General features: G+C 39.3%; 3 protein-coding genes across 4 annotated transcripts; 1 reads left to right on the top strand and 2 right to left on the bottom strand.

Moving 5' to 3' along the window:
- Positions 1-1,037: 1,037 nt before the first annotated feature.
- On the top strand, positions 1,038-2,318 carry LOC106421311 (WUSCHEL-related homeobox 14-like). Of its 2 annotated transcripts, none has more exons than XM_013862152.3 (3): positions 1,038-1,302; positions 1,468-1,866; positions 2,118-2,318. In XM_013862152.3, exons 1-3 carry the CDS (start codon positions 1,110-1,112, stop codon positions 2,198-2,200), a joined length of 675 nt encoding a protein of 224 aa, XP_013717606.2. In that variant the 5' UTR covers positions 1,038-1,109; the 3' UTR covers positions 2,201-2,318. The 2 variants fall into 2 exon arrangements, with proteins under 2 accessions (XP_013717606.2, XP_013717605.1); XM_013862151.3 differs by having other exon boundaries at positions 1,059-1,302; positions 1,480-1,866.
- A 254-nt stretch (positions 2,319-2,572) lies between these two features.
- Positions 2,573-10,273, bottom strand: LOC106421240 (Fanconi anemia group J protein homolog). The gene is made up of 29 exons (XM_013862091.3): positions 9,627-10,273; positions 9,294-9,378; positions 9,139-9,214; positions 8,939-9,003; positions 8,807-8,854; positions 8,609-8,709; positions 8,394-8,535; positions 8,209-8,270; positions 8,048-8,121; positions 7,898-7,968; positions 7,617-7,704; positions 7,452-7,530; positions 7,274-7,363; positions 7,065-7,173; positions 6,610-6,703; positions 6,454-6,537; positions 6,219-6,375; positions 5,925-6,106; positions 5,761-5,805; positions 5,593-5,621; positions 5,384-5,505; positions 5,247-5,294; positions 5,028-5,152; positions 4,823-4,957; positions 4,500-4,738; positions 3,460-4,270; positions 3,298-3,369; positions 2,983-3,105; positions 2,573-2,911 (listed from the first exon to the last, which is right to left on the bottom strand). Exons 1-29 carry the CDS (start codon positions 9,982-9,984, stop codon positions 2,876-2,878), a joined length of 3,750 nt encoding a protein of 1,249 aa, XP_013717545.1. The 5' UTR covers positions 9,985-10,273; the 3' UTR covers positions 2,573-2,875.
- Positions 10,274-12,443: 2,170 nt separating this feature from the next.
- LOC106421280 (uncharacterized mitochondrial protein AtMg00820-like) lies at positions 12,444-12,884 on the bottom strand. The gene has a single exon (XM_013862125.1). It carries the CDS (start codon positions 12,882-12,884, stop codon positions 12,444-12,446), a length of 441 nt encoding a protein of 146 aa, XP_013717579.1.
- Between the last annotated feature and the right edge of the window lie 2,626 nt (positions 12,885-15,510).

Consider the following 15,510-nt stretch of genomic DNA (forward strand, 5'->3'; position numbering starts at 1 on the left):
TGGTTGCTTATTAGAGTTTGGTTTAGAAAATTGTATTGTTAAATCTCTAATCAAATCTCAATATACATTCATTATCTACACGCAGTAATAACCTTTAGTGATCGTTTTTAACACGCTCTTAATCAAGGTGTTCCAAAAGTTTATTCCATGACTTTACTTTCTGTTTGGTTGAATTGACTTTAGCTACAAAGGTTGTTAAAATTGTCTGTAGGGGCCTTCTTTCCAGTGACCAAAGCCATGATGAGTTGGTGCTCTTTTCACAAATTTTTATAAAACTCATACATAGTTAGAGTTTTTAAGAATATCTAATTACTTGATTTTTATACAAGAAATATGCTAATTCTGATCATTCTTGAAACTAGTGGAGACTGAGAGCGGAATCCGCGTAACATATCTTTATATCAAAGAACCTTTTTGGTTGTTAATTCATACATTTTATTCTTTAATTACAACAATGAAAATGAAAGCATGCTCTTTAGTTCTATTATCTTGTAATTATTAGTCACAAAGATAATATTTTATATTGTGCTGTGATTAAGCCTTGCTTCCGGCTTTATGTAACCACTATATATAAAGTAAAATGCACAATTTGCGTTCTTCTACTCATACAAGCAAAGCTACTGATGAAATAATTACTGAAATTAATTTATGTTAGCTTTAATATGTCATCCACACGTAGGATTAAGATCATCTTATATCATTTTGGAATTTAACACTATTTTTAAATTCTCAAATGGTGGATTGACCCGTAAAACTCGAATAGAATGTTGAAATTCTAACACTAAATAGTGACGTGACACACGATTGACCAAAGATTAATCCTTGTGCTTTAATTTTCTAATCAAGCTAAAAATTACATTGAATATAAGATATACATCCACAGAAATCAGAATTAAGAATCTAATTCGATCAGTTATAATCAACTTGTGTCCCTAATTTCTCTCTAATTAACCGGTAATTAAATAGGTGATAACTAGTCAAGTTATCTTTTCAGAAAAGTGTTTTATATAACGGTAAGAAATAAATTAAAGATCCTTTATTCATAAAAAGATGTATAAATCAGTCACTTTCGTACAGTATATAGTCTTCATCATATATATGGTAAAAAAATGAAGAGAAGAAAGCAAAGTGGTGAAAGAGAGATGGAGAGAGAGAACCAAAACGGTGCGTATGTTGGAAGAGGAGTTATGACGGAGGAGCAGATGGAGACTCTCCGTAAGCAGATCGCCGTTTACGCCGTCATTTGTGAACAGCTAGCTCTCCTCCACAACTCTCTCTCTTCTTTCCAACCTCTCTCCTCAGGTACACTTGTTTTCTCTCTACATATAGTGTTTGTAAACGCGGCGCTGCTACTTTAGTGTAAACTGCGTTCGGAAACGATTGGTCTGAACTAGAGTTATTAGCGATTTGCAAACGCATTTTGCGATTAGGTTAATACATATTTATACATGGAAGAAACTTCTTAAGGCTCACGTGTAGGAATAAATCCGAACGGTGATGGATACTTTAATCCGATGGTGGCATCATCAAGCGCTCAGAGGATATCGACTAGGAACCGATGGACTCCGACGTCGACGCAGCTTCAAATACTTGAGAGCATTTACGAGGAAAAAAGCGGGACACCGAACCGACGTAGGATCAGAGAGATCGCAACGGAACTGTCTGAACACGGACAGATCACGGAGACAAATGTTTACAACTGGTTTCAGAACCGGCGGGCTCGGTCCAAACGTAAGCAACCTCAGACGATGGCAACGACTGATCAGGCTGAAGATGCGGCCGTGACGACAGATGAGAAGAGGAGTTGTGGAGATTCTGGAGGGTTTGAGTCTTACGAGCATATACTCTTCCCGAGTCCTGACTTAGGTAAACTTTGTTTGAGATGATTCCATATTTATTTTAGTCCAATGCTGCAATGCATTTCTTTTTAAAGTTTGGTTCGGTTTGAAATCTTTAAAGTTCGGTTCCCTCCGGTTTAATTTTTTTGGTATAATATTATAGTGAAATTTGATGATGAATTTCGGTTTTATTCAGTTTGATTTTGTTTTTAACCCTATATGATGATAAAATAATAGAAGAGGTGATTGACTTGTGGTGGTTTATTTTTGTGGTTTCAGGGATTGAGCATTTGTTGAGTAGAGGGGAGCTTTCCGGAGACTTCAATTCGTATACTATAGCTGACATAAAATACAAAGAATGAAGAAAATCTCTAGTCTCTTCTCCATGTTTCTAGAAGACTAAGCAATACATTTCGTTATCTTAATTAAAAGGACCTTGTTATGTCTGTGTTTGTGCGACTTTAACCAGTGCTTCACAAATTGATACGCCCACAACCTTAATCGGCCCATAACACTCTCGAAAACAGTGAGAAAAGTGTGTTAGCGTCAAAGCTGCATGTCATTTCCATTGTTCATCACCTCAGGTTTTCACGTCTCCCTCCAGACGTGCGTAGAATTTCGAGTAAATAACGTTTCCAACTTTTTGGTGTCAATGAAAACAACGTGAAATTCTTGATTTTTGCTAGTAGAAGTTCCATAACTAAAGAGTAATAAGAGATTCAATTATATAACCATTAGCGAGAGAAAAACTTATATTCATAAAGATGGAAAAATAAATCTAATAACCGAATAAATTGTGTTTTTTTTTGGTTGTCACAACCAAATAAATTATGTATGTTATGTATACGTGACCAATTCACGGTGAGTTGCGGGATTGCCAAGACCTAAACACAAGCTAATTTCCGAATAAAAAGCTGGCCATGTTCAGATGCAAAAAAGCCTAAATCTTTCTTCTTACCACAGGTGCAAAGTTCCTTGGTTGACATCAGCTGAGGACAGCTTAATGCCGGTTTGGCTTCTTAGACTACATTCTTTTTCTAGGCAGTTTTGCTTGTGCGTTTCGGTAGTCTCAACTGCACACAGATGAAGATAATGAATATTAAGGTTAGGGAACTAGAGTGCATGTTATTTTTCTTTCCCAGACCTTTGATTTTGTAGTCCTCCAGCCTCCTGAATCTTGCTGTTGCGTTGGGGAGTATGCAAATCTCTCTATTGACTTAAACACATCACTCTTGTCCGCATCTGTATTGCTGACATCAGGAGATTTCTACAAAAACAAAAAGTAAGGTTGCTGTTTATTCCTACAATGAAATCGATCTAAAACTATATTTTGACACATCAAATAAGATGTTAGACTTTGGCTTGAAAGCATTAAACTCATCTTAGTTCAATCTCAATTTGTTCCCAACTGAAACATCAGATTGATTCTCTTATATAAGAGTGAGGCGTGCAAGAATACCTCATGCTTTAACGCTGTTTCCTTGCTTGCATCATCTTCTGTGACATCTACTTGATCAGCAAAGAACAAAATCTGCCAACACGTAAGGATCCTGATATAAGCAAAGTTCAAGACAATGGACCAAATCATTATGAAGAAGAATCACTACTAAAGTCGGCTTACTTTGCTGAGAAACTGGACATTTGATGAATCAGTAGCCTTAACTTGCACTCCGAGACACCTATTTGGGATACTACAGAAAGGGCAAAAGATAGTATTGAAAACACATCCATCTCGCTGGCACCAAACTCCCTGACCTATTGCGCTTTCAGAACTTCTGCAGAGTCTCTGATTAACTAATGCGCAATCTGTCATGACAACTGAAACACTTGTTGCCATTTCTTCAGGACCGGTTCCTAATGTTTCCTTCAGAAGAGACAGCAGGTACGTTTTGGACGACGAAGTCAACACGCATCTGGGATGTGAGTGGTTCTCAGGGTGACCTAAAGAACTTCTGCAGAGGGAACAAGATATCTTCATCACCCTCTGATTCACTTCTGGAAAAGCATATACATTGTCGTTTTGGGATCTTGATTCCGTACTCCCTAACCCAAATTCAATTCTTCTGGTGAAACTTGTGTGATCTGTGGGTCTGGTACTAGTACTAGGAGCATTGCTGTTTTCTTCTTCAAGGTCAATGACTGGAGAGCTTGTAAATTTTCTTCTCTTCAAAGCATGGGAATTTACACTCATGTTCAAAGGTGACTCTGCTCCAAGAGGAGATTTTCTTAAATTTCCAGTAGATTTACGCTGCTTCAGGAATTCATCAGGAGACCTCGGAGATCTCAAACCTGTTGCTGGGCTAGAGCTCTCATTCTTCGAGCAAGAACATGGACTGGCTCCAGAAATGCCTTTGAACATACCAGAGATTTCCTTAACAAATGCTGTTTCTGGATCTTCATCACAATTGGTTACAGAAGACACCTCACAATACCTGCACATAGCAGTTTTTAAGTTTGCAGAAACATATATGTATAATATAAAAACTTGCATTCTGCAGTATTTTAATAAAAAAATTCGCATGACATGCTAGTTCTTAAGTTGAAGCTAGCTACCTCTAACAATCATGCCACTTTAGGGCAATTATTCCTCATTATACTTATATGGTGTGAATCTAATAAAATCTCGGCAAGTATTAAGCAAAACTTGTCAGATATATTTACCCAGGCTCAGGTTGGACCTCACACTCAAGGTCAATGACTTCTTCCTCTTTAACTTGAATGAATGTTTGAGAAGGTATGTCACCTACAGATGATAACTGAGAAATGGAGGTTCCATAGTTCACACCAGAAAGCCGCATGGATCTCGAGCCTCCGGCTATTTTTGGTTTCCAGTCTTCATTCATAAAATCATATTTTGGATTCGAACTTGTATTGTCCTCTACTTTCACCACCTTCTTACCCTGCACAAAAATTCATGATCAATAAGGATTTTTTTTATGAGAAAACACCACAAACCAGAAAACATATTTGCTTTTAGAATGTACTTTTGGCTCTTCATGATTGCATTCCATCTGAATCTGATTTTCCTTCTTTATGCATTCCTTTCTTAGGTATTCCGAAGAAAAGTTTTGCTCAACAGTATGATCTTGGGACCCTAACATCTTACTGTCGACTCGTTCCTGCATGCAATTCTCGAACTTTAATGGTTATGTAATAAAGTTTCTCGGAAGGGACTGAGATGGTTTGAACCTTGGCACTGTTGAAAAAAGATCTTAACCCTTCCATAGATTCTTCAAAATTATCATACAGTTTGATAGACTGCCTTAGCCACTTTGAAATAGACGCTCTGTTCCGTTGTTCTCTGTATCGCTCATCTGGACACCAAAACAAAGAAAAGTTCTCATAGCTGAAACAGAACAAAATGTTTTAATAGTGTTGAGCAGTGACTATATGAAATCTTATAAGTACCTAAGAATATGATGGCCCCATAATCAAACCTATGCCGGATACACCGCCCTGTAAAGAAACATACCATGATGAATAGCCTGTTACAGAGTTAAAATTAACTGGAAGTAAGTGACAGAAAGCAAGTTATCACATCAAACCTGCTGCTTGATTCAAAGCACGATAGGCTTGTTGGCAATACCAGTCACTCCCTCCAAGAAGGTTCTTAGATGATTTATACATATCATTATATTTTTTCTTTAGTCCGACTTGAAGATCATGCCTGTCAATAAAGCGACTCGTTAGAAAACAGTACTCTGAAGAAGATCAGAAACAAGGCTGACGATTTTAAAAGAGATAGAAATCTTACAAGTTTGGAAATGGAATGCCAACAATTATCTGTGTTTAATCATCAAGGTTAACAGGCCATTCATTAACCAAATTGACCAGTACAAATCCCATTTGTCCTAAAGCCGCAGCAAAGGGTTACTATGAATGACTAAACAAAATACCAAGACAATGCAGTTGAAAAGGATACAACCGCCCTGGCGTTGTCATCAGCAAAGTCAATTCCTTCTGAAACCTGTGAGAAACATGTAGACTAACTCAAATCTCGAATCCATTTACACCTATATCTTAGGATCGTATTGCTCCCTTTAATTGTACACCAATTACAGAAACCAAGAAAAAAAAATGACAAACCTTTCCTCTACAAACTGCAAAAAATGCAGCTCCTTTCTTGGAATCATCCTGAAACTCAGTTTTAACCAGCCCTGCTTTCTTTAATCTTCTATTTCTTCCAATCAATCTGTTCTTCCCGCGGATAGAATCATAATAACCCTTCAGAACAGAATCGAAGTCATCCTGGGCTCCTCCTCTCGGCTCTGCAACAAAGGACAAATTTATTTGCGGTTTTTAACAATAAAACAAAATGCATCACTATATGATTTTTCTGGAACAGTTTCTACATGATCATAGAAGGTAAAAGTGACCCACCAACAAAGAGGTCTTTCTTCAAGCAGAGCCGAGACCATTGCCCAGTTTCACGCCAACGAGTGCAGAGTTTTTCCATCAACTTATAGCTTGGAAAGAATACAAGCGAGCCTCCTGGAACAATAGTGCAAACTTCTTCCAACGATTTCCCTAGCGCATCCTTCAAAGAAAAGTAGAGGATCGTGTCAATAGACGAAAACAATGCATCTCAGTACAAATCAACAGATTTACACAGTACCTGGAATGAGTATGAATCAGCTGTTTTATAACTTCCATTTAGGGGATAATTACCAGGACCATTGGAGATTGCACCAGCCCACACCTGGAACGAAGAGGCGTTAAATCGTACATTCAGTTCTGGAAACCGTTGCTAAGTGGAGAGATTAGTCACAACCTGCAGATTAATATCAATCACATGTGGAGCTTCTAAACAAGTGCCAAACTGCATCCCAAGTTCAGATGAGAAAGAATTCATCGGTGACAAAGTCCTACAATTCACAATAAAAAACAAACTCAAAAACTTAATCACTACTGAAAGAGATGGCACAATGAAACGATGAAAATTTAGCAAACTCCTAGCCCTGGGGGTAAGGTGAAGACTAGAATGCTATGCATAGATCTAAAGTAGAAACACATATGTTACCGCAACATAAAATGTGATCAAATTAAACTTAACAAAAAAAAAAGATAAGGATGATTCATTGTAAATTGATGATGTCGTTTTTAACAAAGCCATATTCTTTGCAGAAATTAACAAGAAGTTCTCACTTGAAAAAAGAAAAAGGTGTACGTGAATTTGAAAAGGGTGACTAAATATTTTGCAGAAGCAATAGTCAGGATAGTACTTACCCGGATGTTAAAATGATGGATAAAGAAAGATCAGCTAAGTCTTTGAAAACAACGGACGGATTCATACACCATAAGCTGAAAGTATGCGTCCAGGTACCAGAAGAATCTCCTACATCCCAGCAGACCAAAAATGAACACCATTTGTTTCTACAGACGGGTAAAAATTCAAAAAATTCCACTAAATAGATCTCTCGGAGAGTCACTTCTACCTCTTTTTGTAGAGCGTTGTAAACCCAGTTGGTAATCTAAGATGTGACTTCCATTTCTTGAAAAGAAGTATGTAAGTGAAGCGAACAACTCTGCATGAAAGTTGGGCAATAAGCTCTCCCATCCTTAAAATGATAATACAAAGAACAATGCCTAATAAAGTTAGTAAGACGAAAAAACCTTCTAGTGTCAAAACAGAGATCCCACTTAAATGAAGCATATCTGATTCCATTTCTGCCTCCTTTGATGTTCTGATCGCCTTGAGCAGTGTAAGCACAATGTCACATTCAAGTATCGTATAAAGGCCTGTGAGCCAAGCCAGATAACAGCGAAGAACTGACTTACCTTTGTAAAGCAATTCAATAAGATTGGGAAGCATTCCCGAGTAATATTAGATTCCTCGAGCTCTTTTAAAGCTTTATCTCCAGTCCAGCTGTTAAATGATAAACAACCAAAAGTTTTATGAAGAGTAATGCACTAATGCATATAAATATGCCCACTTCTAACAAATTACACTTGCAACAAAACAACTCTCATGGAAAATAAGAAACCAAGAATATAGATACAGTTGGAACCTTTTCAAATTAAAAAGTAAAGAGATGATTGGAAGAAGACTTTCAACCTACCTAGAGAAATAGTGCTGAAAATCACGTTTTTCTAGAGAATCCTTTTTTCTTCCAATCCAGCTTATCAATCCCTATATCCATAGAACACTCAATATTAAAAAGTAGTCATTAATTGTACCTCTGAATATTATCTTGCCGCTACTGAATTACCTCTACTACTTCACATAAAGGTTGATATATCATTGGCTGGGCCACGCTCATCTGTTCCAGTTCACTCTGCAATTCTGTATAACATAAAGCCAACATTAGTAAAGTAAAAGTCAGTGAACAGAACCATGAATAATAGCAGAGATAGTTTGAGTTGTATATACTGAAAAGAGTCTCTTCGTCCAAGTTAATGCTTCCTGCTTCACGAGCAATGTCTTCCATATTGCTGTGTACAGAGAAAGTATTTAGTCCATGGACTTAACCACCAACATCAGAAACTTGTTGCCAACTAATGTTTCATATATAAGTGCAAATCCATTAAACCTACACAAAAGGTTATGAAGCTTACTGTGCTTCATCAAATATTATAATCGCTCCTTTCAGATCTACTTCAACTCCTGCTCGAATGACAGGATTAACTATGTATGAATAAGGGCAAAAAACCAGTTCTGCATTCTCCGCCAATGACCAGGCAGCATAATATGGACAGCCTACAAAAAAATATTATTTGAGATTAAGATATAGAAAAAAAAAAATAAACTGAAAAATGAAACCAAGTCTCACCTCTTACACTTTTCCCAACTTTGACAAGATCTTCAATATCGTGAATCTCATTATGACCTCTCTGTTGAAGCGAAGGGTGAGATGTGATTTTACTGACGTTCCTGGAAGTTAAGGAAAACGATTACATAACTTAGCCAGCTAACAACAAAAGAGGAAAAAACAAAGAACTTAGATCAACAGCAAAAAAAAGAAACTCACTTAAACTCAGAACATTGTATGTTTGTCTTATCCTTTAGGAGCAACCGACTGTGCAAAGAATACATGTTAGCATACAGGCTACGCAGCAACTAAAAAAATGGTGCGATGATACGAATGTGGATGAAGATTTACCATTCTTCATCTACATTCTCCTTCCCATGTACATGACGATTAGTACAGTAATGCTTTCTTGAAGCCTTACATAACGAAGATGGATCCATGAATGTAAAAAAAACAACAACTTCGATGAGTGTCAGAAAACACAAATCATCTTGATTAACCAAAGTAAAAAAAATTCCTAAAAGAGAGATCAAAATAAAAAATTGACATACCAAGACAGCCATGGGAACTCTGTAACCAGTCTTCTTATACTCACGAATGACTTGAGTAATCTGAGAATGAGTTCGTCTACAAAACAAACAATCAATTATTAATTAGCAAAACAAAGTTTTATACAGCAAACATTTAGTAATATGAAGCTGCTTACGAAGCATAGTATATTGTAGGAACTTTGGGTTTCTTCTTAGTTGCAGTCTCAGCTGGCTCCTTATTATTGCTAGCCAAAGGAGTATCTACTCACACATTAACCAGAAAAAAAAAAAAAAAAAAACCGGTTCATCTTCCCCAATCAATAAATGCAATTAGCAATAGATCAGAGCTTAACCGGAAAATTGTAAACAAATACCGGTTCATCTTCCCAATCAATAGATGCAATTAACAATAAACCAGAGCTTAACCGGAAATTGTAAATCAATACCGGTTAATCTTCCCCAATCTAAAACCCTAACCAATACATGCGATCGATCAATAAACCACGAACCTGCGGGCTGAGTTTCGGGTATGAATCCACCTCCGTGATTCAACGGATCGGTCGCTGCCTCAGGCGCAGCTTTCGATGAATGCGTCAGGTTCCCTTTCAGAAGCCGCGATTTGTGGTTTTGCTGCCAAGCGAGCACCGAGCAGAGCAGGGAGAGAGATTTGCCAGTACCAGTGGGAGACTCGAGCAGCGCGTGGCAGTGGCCGTCTCTCTGGGCGCGATCGAGCGTGGATATGACGCGGCTCATGAAGGCGAGCTGGGTTCCGTAGGGCTGGTAAGGGAATTCGACTTGGAGGCCTCCGATTTGGTAGACGTTTTTAGGGGTTTGTTTCGATTCCGATTTGGCGGTTGTGGAAACCATCTTTGGTCGTCGAGATCCTTCGGAGGGTCGGTGATGGGAAGAAGATGAGAACTGAGGTTTGAGGATTAAGCGTTGGTGGTTTAAATGGGCGGGAAAATTTGACGACTATTTCGAGTTTCTCTTGTGTTTGGCGCTCGTTGGTTTTGATAGGGGAAGCTAAGATTTGAACACGACGTGCAGTTCAGGTCGTTTAAGAGAGAACGGTAATACTTTTGTAAGTGGGCTTATTTAATGTGCAAATCTCCAAAATAGCACCTTTATAAGTTTATATCACAAAAATAGCACTCCAAAACTAAAATGACCAAAATAGCACCTTTCTAAGTTTATCCTTTGAAATTTTTAATTTTTTTATTTTTCAAAATTTGAAATCTTATCCCCAAAATCTCATTTCTCAACTCTAAACCCTAAACCTTAAACTCTAAACCCTAAACCCTAAACCCTAAACCCTAAACTCTAAACCCTAAACCCTAAACTCTAAACCCTAAACCCTAAATCCTAAACCACACCCTTTAACTCTAAACCCTAAGTTTGTGACTTTTGATAAAACATTAAGTGCTATTTTTGTGACTTTTGACCTTGAGTGCTAGTTTGAGAACAAAAACTTGATTTAGTGTTATTTTTGTCTTTTTCTCTTATTTAAACCCATTTTCTTTTATGTTGTTATTCTTTTAAAAGCCCAATTATTTTTCGTACGTACAGTAAATACAAATTAACATTCTATAAAACTTAAATCTTGGCAGAGATAATAGTTGTTCTTGCGTTTAAACATGATGCGGAACTCTCTAAAAACATTGGTTTTTATTTAAAAACTCTTACATGAAGAACACAAACTTTAAAATCTGACTTAATCCCTGATTAAAACAGAAAAGAGGTATAACAATACCTTATTATAAAGTTTCTAACCTAATATTTGGGTCCCATCCACCTTTTCCTGTCCCATTTTTGCATCACCCAACTAAGCACCTTTTCACATAGCAATTTGATCGATTCAAAGCTCTCAAGTCTTGGGGGTCTGTTGCGATGAAGTTATAAGTGAATGAGAGTAGATTACACGGGTTACCAGAGATAGTTAATTCAACTGGAATTTTTTTTGCCAATACGGAGGTTCCTAGTTCGAATGATTGCTGAAACAAAATGTTATTGGATGAATTCCCCTTGAGGGGTTCATTATATTAGATAGGCTATATAAAGCCAAAGTTGTTACACATATCACGTTATACAGTTGAGATATTAACGAGATAGATACTAGAGAATGAGAAATATTCTCTTATATTCTTTCACCCTCCCGCAGTCGAAGCATCGTATGGTAAGATGGTGAGACTGGAGCGGAACTGTTCAAAGAGTGTTGTCAGGAGTCCTTTTGTGAAGATGTACGCATATTGGAGTGATGTTGGGACGTGTAACACTTTCACTTCACCAATGGCCACCTTCTCGCGTACGAAATGGATATCCAACTCCACGTGTTTTGTCCTTTGATGTTTGACGGGGTTAGAAGAGAGGTATACTAATCCAATGTTGTCGCAGTAGATGAGAGAGGCTTTGGTGATCTTGTAGTGGAGTTAAAGCATTAGGTTGCGTATCCAGCAGAGTTCTGCAACCGTGTTGGCAACACCTCTGTATTCAGCTTCAGAGCTCGATCTTGAAACCGTTGGTTGTCTCTTAGCTGACCAGGAGACAAGACTTGGGCCGAGAAAGACACAGAACCCTGAGGTTGATCTTCGAGTATCAGGACAACCTCCCCAGTCCGCATCTGTATAGGCTGTCAATGTGTCGATGTTACCTCTATAGAGCTGTTGTCCATGTGAAATTGTACCCTTGACATATCATATGATGCGCTTCAATGCTTGAAAATGTGGAACGCGAGGGTCATGCATATAGAGACAAATTTGATGGACTGCGTAGGAGATGTCGGGGCGTGTGAATGTGAGGTACTGTAAGGCTCCTGCTAAGCTGTGATATTCTTTGGGGTTCTCAAGCTTGTCTCCTTCCTCTGCTGAAAGTTTGGATTTGATGTCTACGGGCGTGGTGACCGGTTTTGATGTTCCCATGTTTGCGCGATCGATTATGTCCTGAGCATACGCGCTTTGACTGAGGAAGAGGCCTTCTTTGTTGAAGTCCGCCTTTATTCCTAGGAAGTGCTGAAGACGACCAAGATCAGTCATGGGAAATTCGGTTTTGAGTACCGCAATGATCTTGTTTAGGAGTGTCGTTGATGATGCTGTTAAGACAATGTCATCAACGTATAACAGAATGTATGCGAGTTCAGCTCCTTTCCCGAAAACAAATAAAGATGTATCCGCCCTGCTAATGACAAAGCTAAGTTTCATTAGAAATTTTGCAAAGCGCGCATTCCAGGCCCGTGGAGCTTGCTTTAGACCATAGATAGCCTTTCGAAGCTTGCAGACATGGTTGGGATGTTCTTTGCTGACAAAACCTGGCGGCTGATGCATGTAGACTGTCTACTCTAGGTCACCATGGAGGAAGGCGTTTTGTACATCCAATTGATGCATCGGCCAGTTGTTTGCGACACCCATGTGGAGTACAGTCCGAATGGTTGCTGGTTTCACCACCGGGCTAAAGGTTTCGTCGAAGTCAATACCTGCCTCCAGTGATTTACCATTCGCGACTATACGAGACTTGTGCTTCTTGAGCTTCCCATTTCCATCGTATTTGTGTCTGTGGAGCCACATTGACCTGATAATATTGACATTTTTCGGACGTGGTACCAAGTCCCAAGTCCTAGTCTTAAGCATAGCACCATATTCATCAAACATTGATGGGTTCCAGTTTGGGTCGGCTAAGGCTTGGATATGGCTCTTTGGTAGGGGCGATTTGGTAGTGGTAAGAAGAGAAACAATAGGTTTAGGTTTTGTGATTCCAGACCGTGCTCTCGTTGTCATTGGGTGACGAGATGGAGCCGTCTGAATGGGGTTAATGGGTGGGTTGGGTTGTGGTGGCTGAGGCGCAGGTAGAGGTTTGGTAAGTATGGTTTTGAAAATGGGTGCGGGTTCATCTTGATGGTCAAGAAAGTGATACTTTGAACCACCATTTTTTGTTTCTGCATCAGGGAATTTGTCCTCATCAAAGTAGACGTGTCTGGAAAGGATTATTTTGTTGGTTTTTAGGTTTAGACAACGGTAACCACGGTGTTGAGATGGGTAGCCAAGAAATAGGCAAGGTGTAGAGCGAGGTGAGAGTTTAAAGAGATGGGAATGGTTGAGGTTTGGAAAGCATAATCAACCAAACACTCTTAAGTGGTCATAAGTCGGGGTTTGATGAAAGAGGACAGTATGTGGTATTTGGTTTTGGATTGCTGCAGAAGGAATGATGTTGATGAGATGAACCGCGACATGGAGGGCTTCAACCCAATAACTCGGTGAGAGTTTAGCCTGAGCAAGTAAAGACCGGATAGCACTGTTGATCGTGCGGATCATGCGTTCGGACTTACCGTTTTGCTGAGACGTATGGGGATAGGAAAATCTAACTTGTATTCCATTCTTATCAAGGTATTTTCGAAATTGAATGTTGTTAAATTCCTCTCCATTGTCACATTGGAAGTTTTTGATTAAGGCAGAGAAGTGAAGGAATTTTGAGAAGACCTCACTATTCTTTCTTATGGGATATACCCAGACATAATGAGAGAATTGATCCATGAATAAAACATAGTAGCGAACGCCACTTATGCTTAATTTAGGAGAGGACCAAACGTCCGAATGGACGATTTCAAAAGGGCCGTAGTTTGAGTAGATGATTTGTGAAATGGTAATTTTGTTTGTTTGGAAATTAGGCAAGGTTCACACGAAGATGGAAACAAAGTCTTATTGATTTAATAGAATTTGAAGAACAAAGGGAATTTAAAACAGCTTTATTTGTATGGCCAAGTCGTTTGTGCCATAAAAAAGGAGAAGACGCTAAAAGAGCAGCGAAAGAAATAAAGATGTATCCGCCCTGCTAATGACAAAGCTAAGTTTCATTAGAAATTTTGAAAAGCGCGCATTCCAGGCCCGTGGAACTTGCTTTAGGCCATATATAGCCTTTCGAAGCTTGCAGACATGGTTGGGATGTTCTTTGCTGACAAAACCTGGCGGCTGATGCATGTAGACTGTCTACTCTAGGTCACCTTGGAGGAAGGCGTTTTGTACATCCAATTGATGTATCGGCCAGTTGTTTGCGACACCCATGTGGAGTACAGTCCGAATGGTTGCTGGTTTCACCACCAGGCTAAAGGTTTCGTCGAAGTCAATACCTACCTCCAGTGATTTACCAATCGCGACTATACGAGACTTGTGCTTCTTGAGCTTCCCATTTCCATCGTATTTGTGTCTGTGGAGCCACATTGACCTGATAATATTGACATTTTTGTATGACATAAAAAAGGAGAAGACGCTAAAAGAGAAACGAAAGTTACAGGCGATTGCGTTTTGATGGAAGCTGGAACAGAGTACAAATCGCCTGAGCTCTCACCGCGGAGCAGGGTTTTCTTGGTGAGAAGGTCTTTCACAGAAAAGCCAAAGGGGTCAAAATCAACAGAACACCATTTATCACGAGTAAATTTGCGAACAGAGATTAGGTTTTTCACAATCTGGGGAGTTACCAGAACATTGGATAAGGTTAGAGGACGAGTTGGTGTTTTAAGAAGAGAAGAACCAATAGAGGTTACAGGGATTTTGGAACCGTTACCCACAATGATCGATTTACCGGTGCTATTATTAAGATTGACGTGAGAGTACTTGCCGAGTTTGTGATGTGTGTTGTGGCACCGGAGTCCATGAACCAGTCCGCAATGATGTTGTCTGGCATCGTGTCTGTCGTGTAAGCTTCTCTGAATGGTTGGAGTTCCGTGAGTTGAGCTTGATGATTGTTGTTGAAGATTGGTCTCGGCGAAGGAGAAGCAGTTGCATACGGGCCTCGGTTTGTTGGTTGTTGATTGAATGGGCTTCAATTTGCAAGCTGGGCCGGCCAGTTGGTCATTGGGCCTTGAGTGGACCACATCTGTGGGGGAGCCCAGTAATTGAAGTTAGGGCGAGAGTTGTAGTTGCTTCGTCCTCGGTAGCGGTTGCCTCTGCGATTTCCCCGGTAATTGTTGGAGTTGTTCCGTGTTTTCTGGTTTCGGCGTGGCTGAGTGTTGTTGCTTTCGTTAGTAGCAGTCATGGTCGAGGTGGAGGAAGAAGATGTGTCCTTGTGAACCGGTAGAGGTTGCTTGTGAGCCTTCTTCAATCGTTCCTCCATCTCCAGCATCGAGGTTGCGTTGTCAAACGAAGGGAACAGCTCCTTATGTTTGATAACATTGATAATGTTATCATATTTCTCATTTAGACCATTTAGCAAGTACATGACAAGGGTCCTATCAGAGATCGGCGCATCCACATTGGTGAGAAGACCTGCAAGCGATTTGAGTTTCTGTGTGTACTCATGGATGGTTTGATCACCTATTTCAATTGTGCGTAGGTCGTTGTCGAGCTGTATGGCCCGTGCCTCCTTGTTGCTGTGAAATTGATTTTCGATGCGTAGCCACACATCTCGGGC

Source organism: Brassica napus, chromosome C5, assembly GCF_020379485.1.
Source record: "Brassica napus cultivar Da-Ae chromosome C5, Da-Ae, whole genome shotgun sequence".
Taxonomy (NCBI): domain Eukaryota; kingdom Viridiplantae; phylum Streptophyta; class Magnoliopsida; order Brassicales; family Brassicaceae; genus Brassica; species Brassica napus.

What these genes read in the sequence shown, in the direction of transcription:
- LOC106421311 (XM_013862152.3), top strand. Translation starts at nt 1,110, where the DNA reads ATGAAGAGAAGAAAGCAAAGTGGTGAAAGAGAGATGGAGAGAGAGAAC. An exon ending in TTTCCAACCTCTCTCCTCAG is followed by an intron (nt 1,303 to 1,467) that starts GTACACTTGTTT and finishes AAACTTCTTAAG; the next exon opens with GCTCACGTGTAGGAATAAAT. An exon ending in CTTCCCGAGTCCTGACTTAG is followed by an intron (nt 1,867 to 2,117) that starts GTAAACTTTGTT and finishes TTGTGGTTTCAG; the next exon opens with GGATTGAGCATTTGTTGAGT.
- LOC106421240 (XM_013862091.3), bottom strand. Translation starts at nt 9,984, where the DNA reads ATGGTTTCCACAACCGCCAAATCGGAATCGAAACAAACCCCTAAAAAC. An exon ending in TCCATCATTTTAACATCCGG is followed by an intron (nt 6,704 to 7,064) that starts GTAAGTACTATC and finishes TGTGAATTGTAG; the next exon opens with GACTTTGTCACCGATGAATT. An exon ending in GGCATTCCATTTCCAAACTT is followed by an intron (nt 5,506 to 5,592) that starts GTAAGATTTCTA and finishes CTTTATTGACAG; the next exon opens with GCATGATCTTCAAGTCGGAC.
- LOC106421280 (XM_013862125.1), bottom strand. Translation starts at nt 12,884, where the DNA reads ATGACAACGAGAGCACGGTCTGGAATCACAAAACCTAAACCTATTGTT.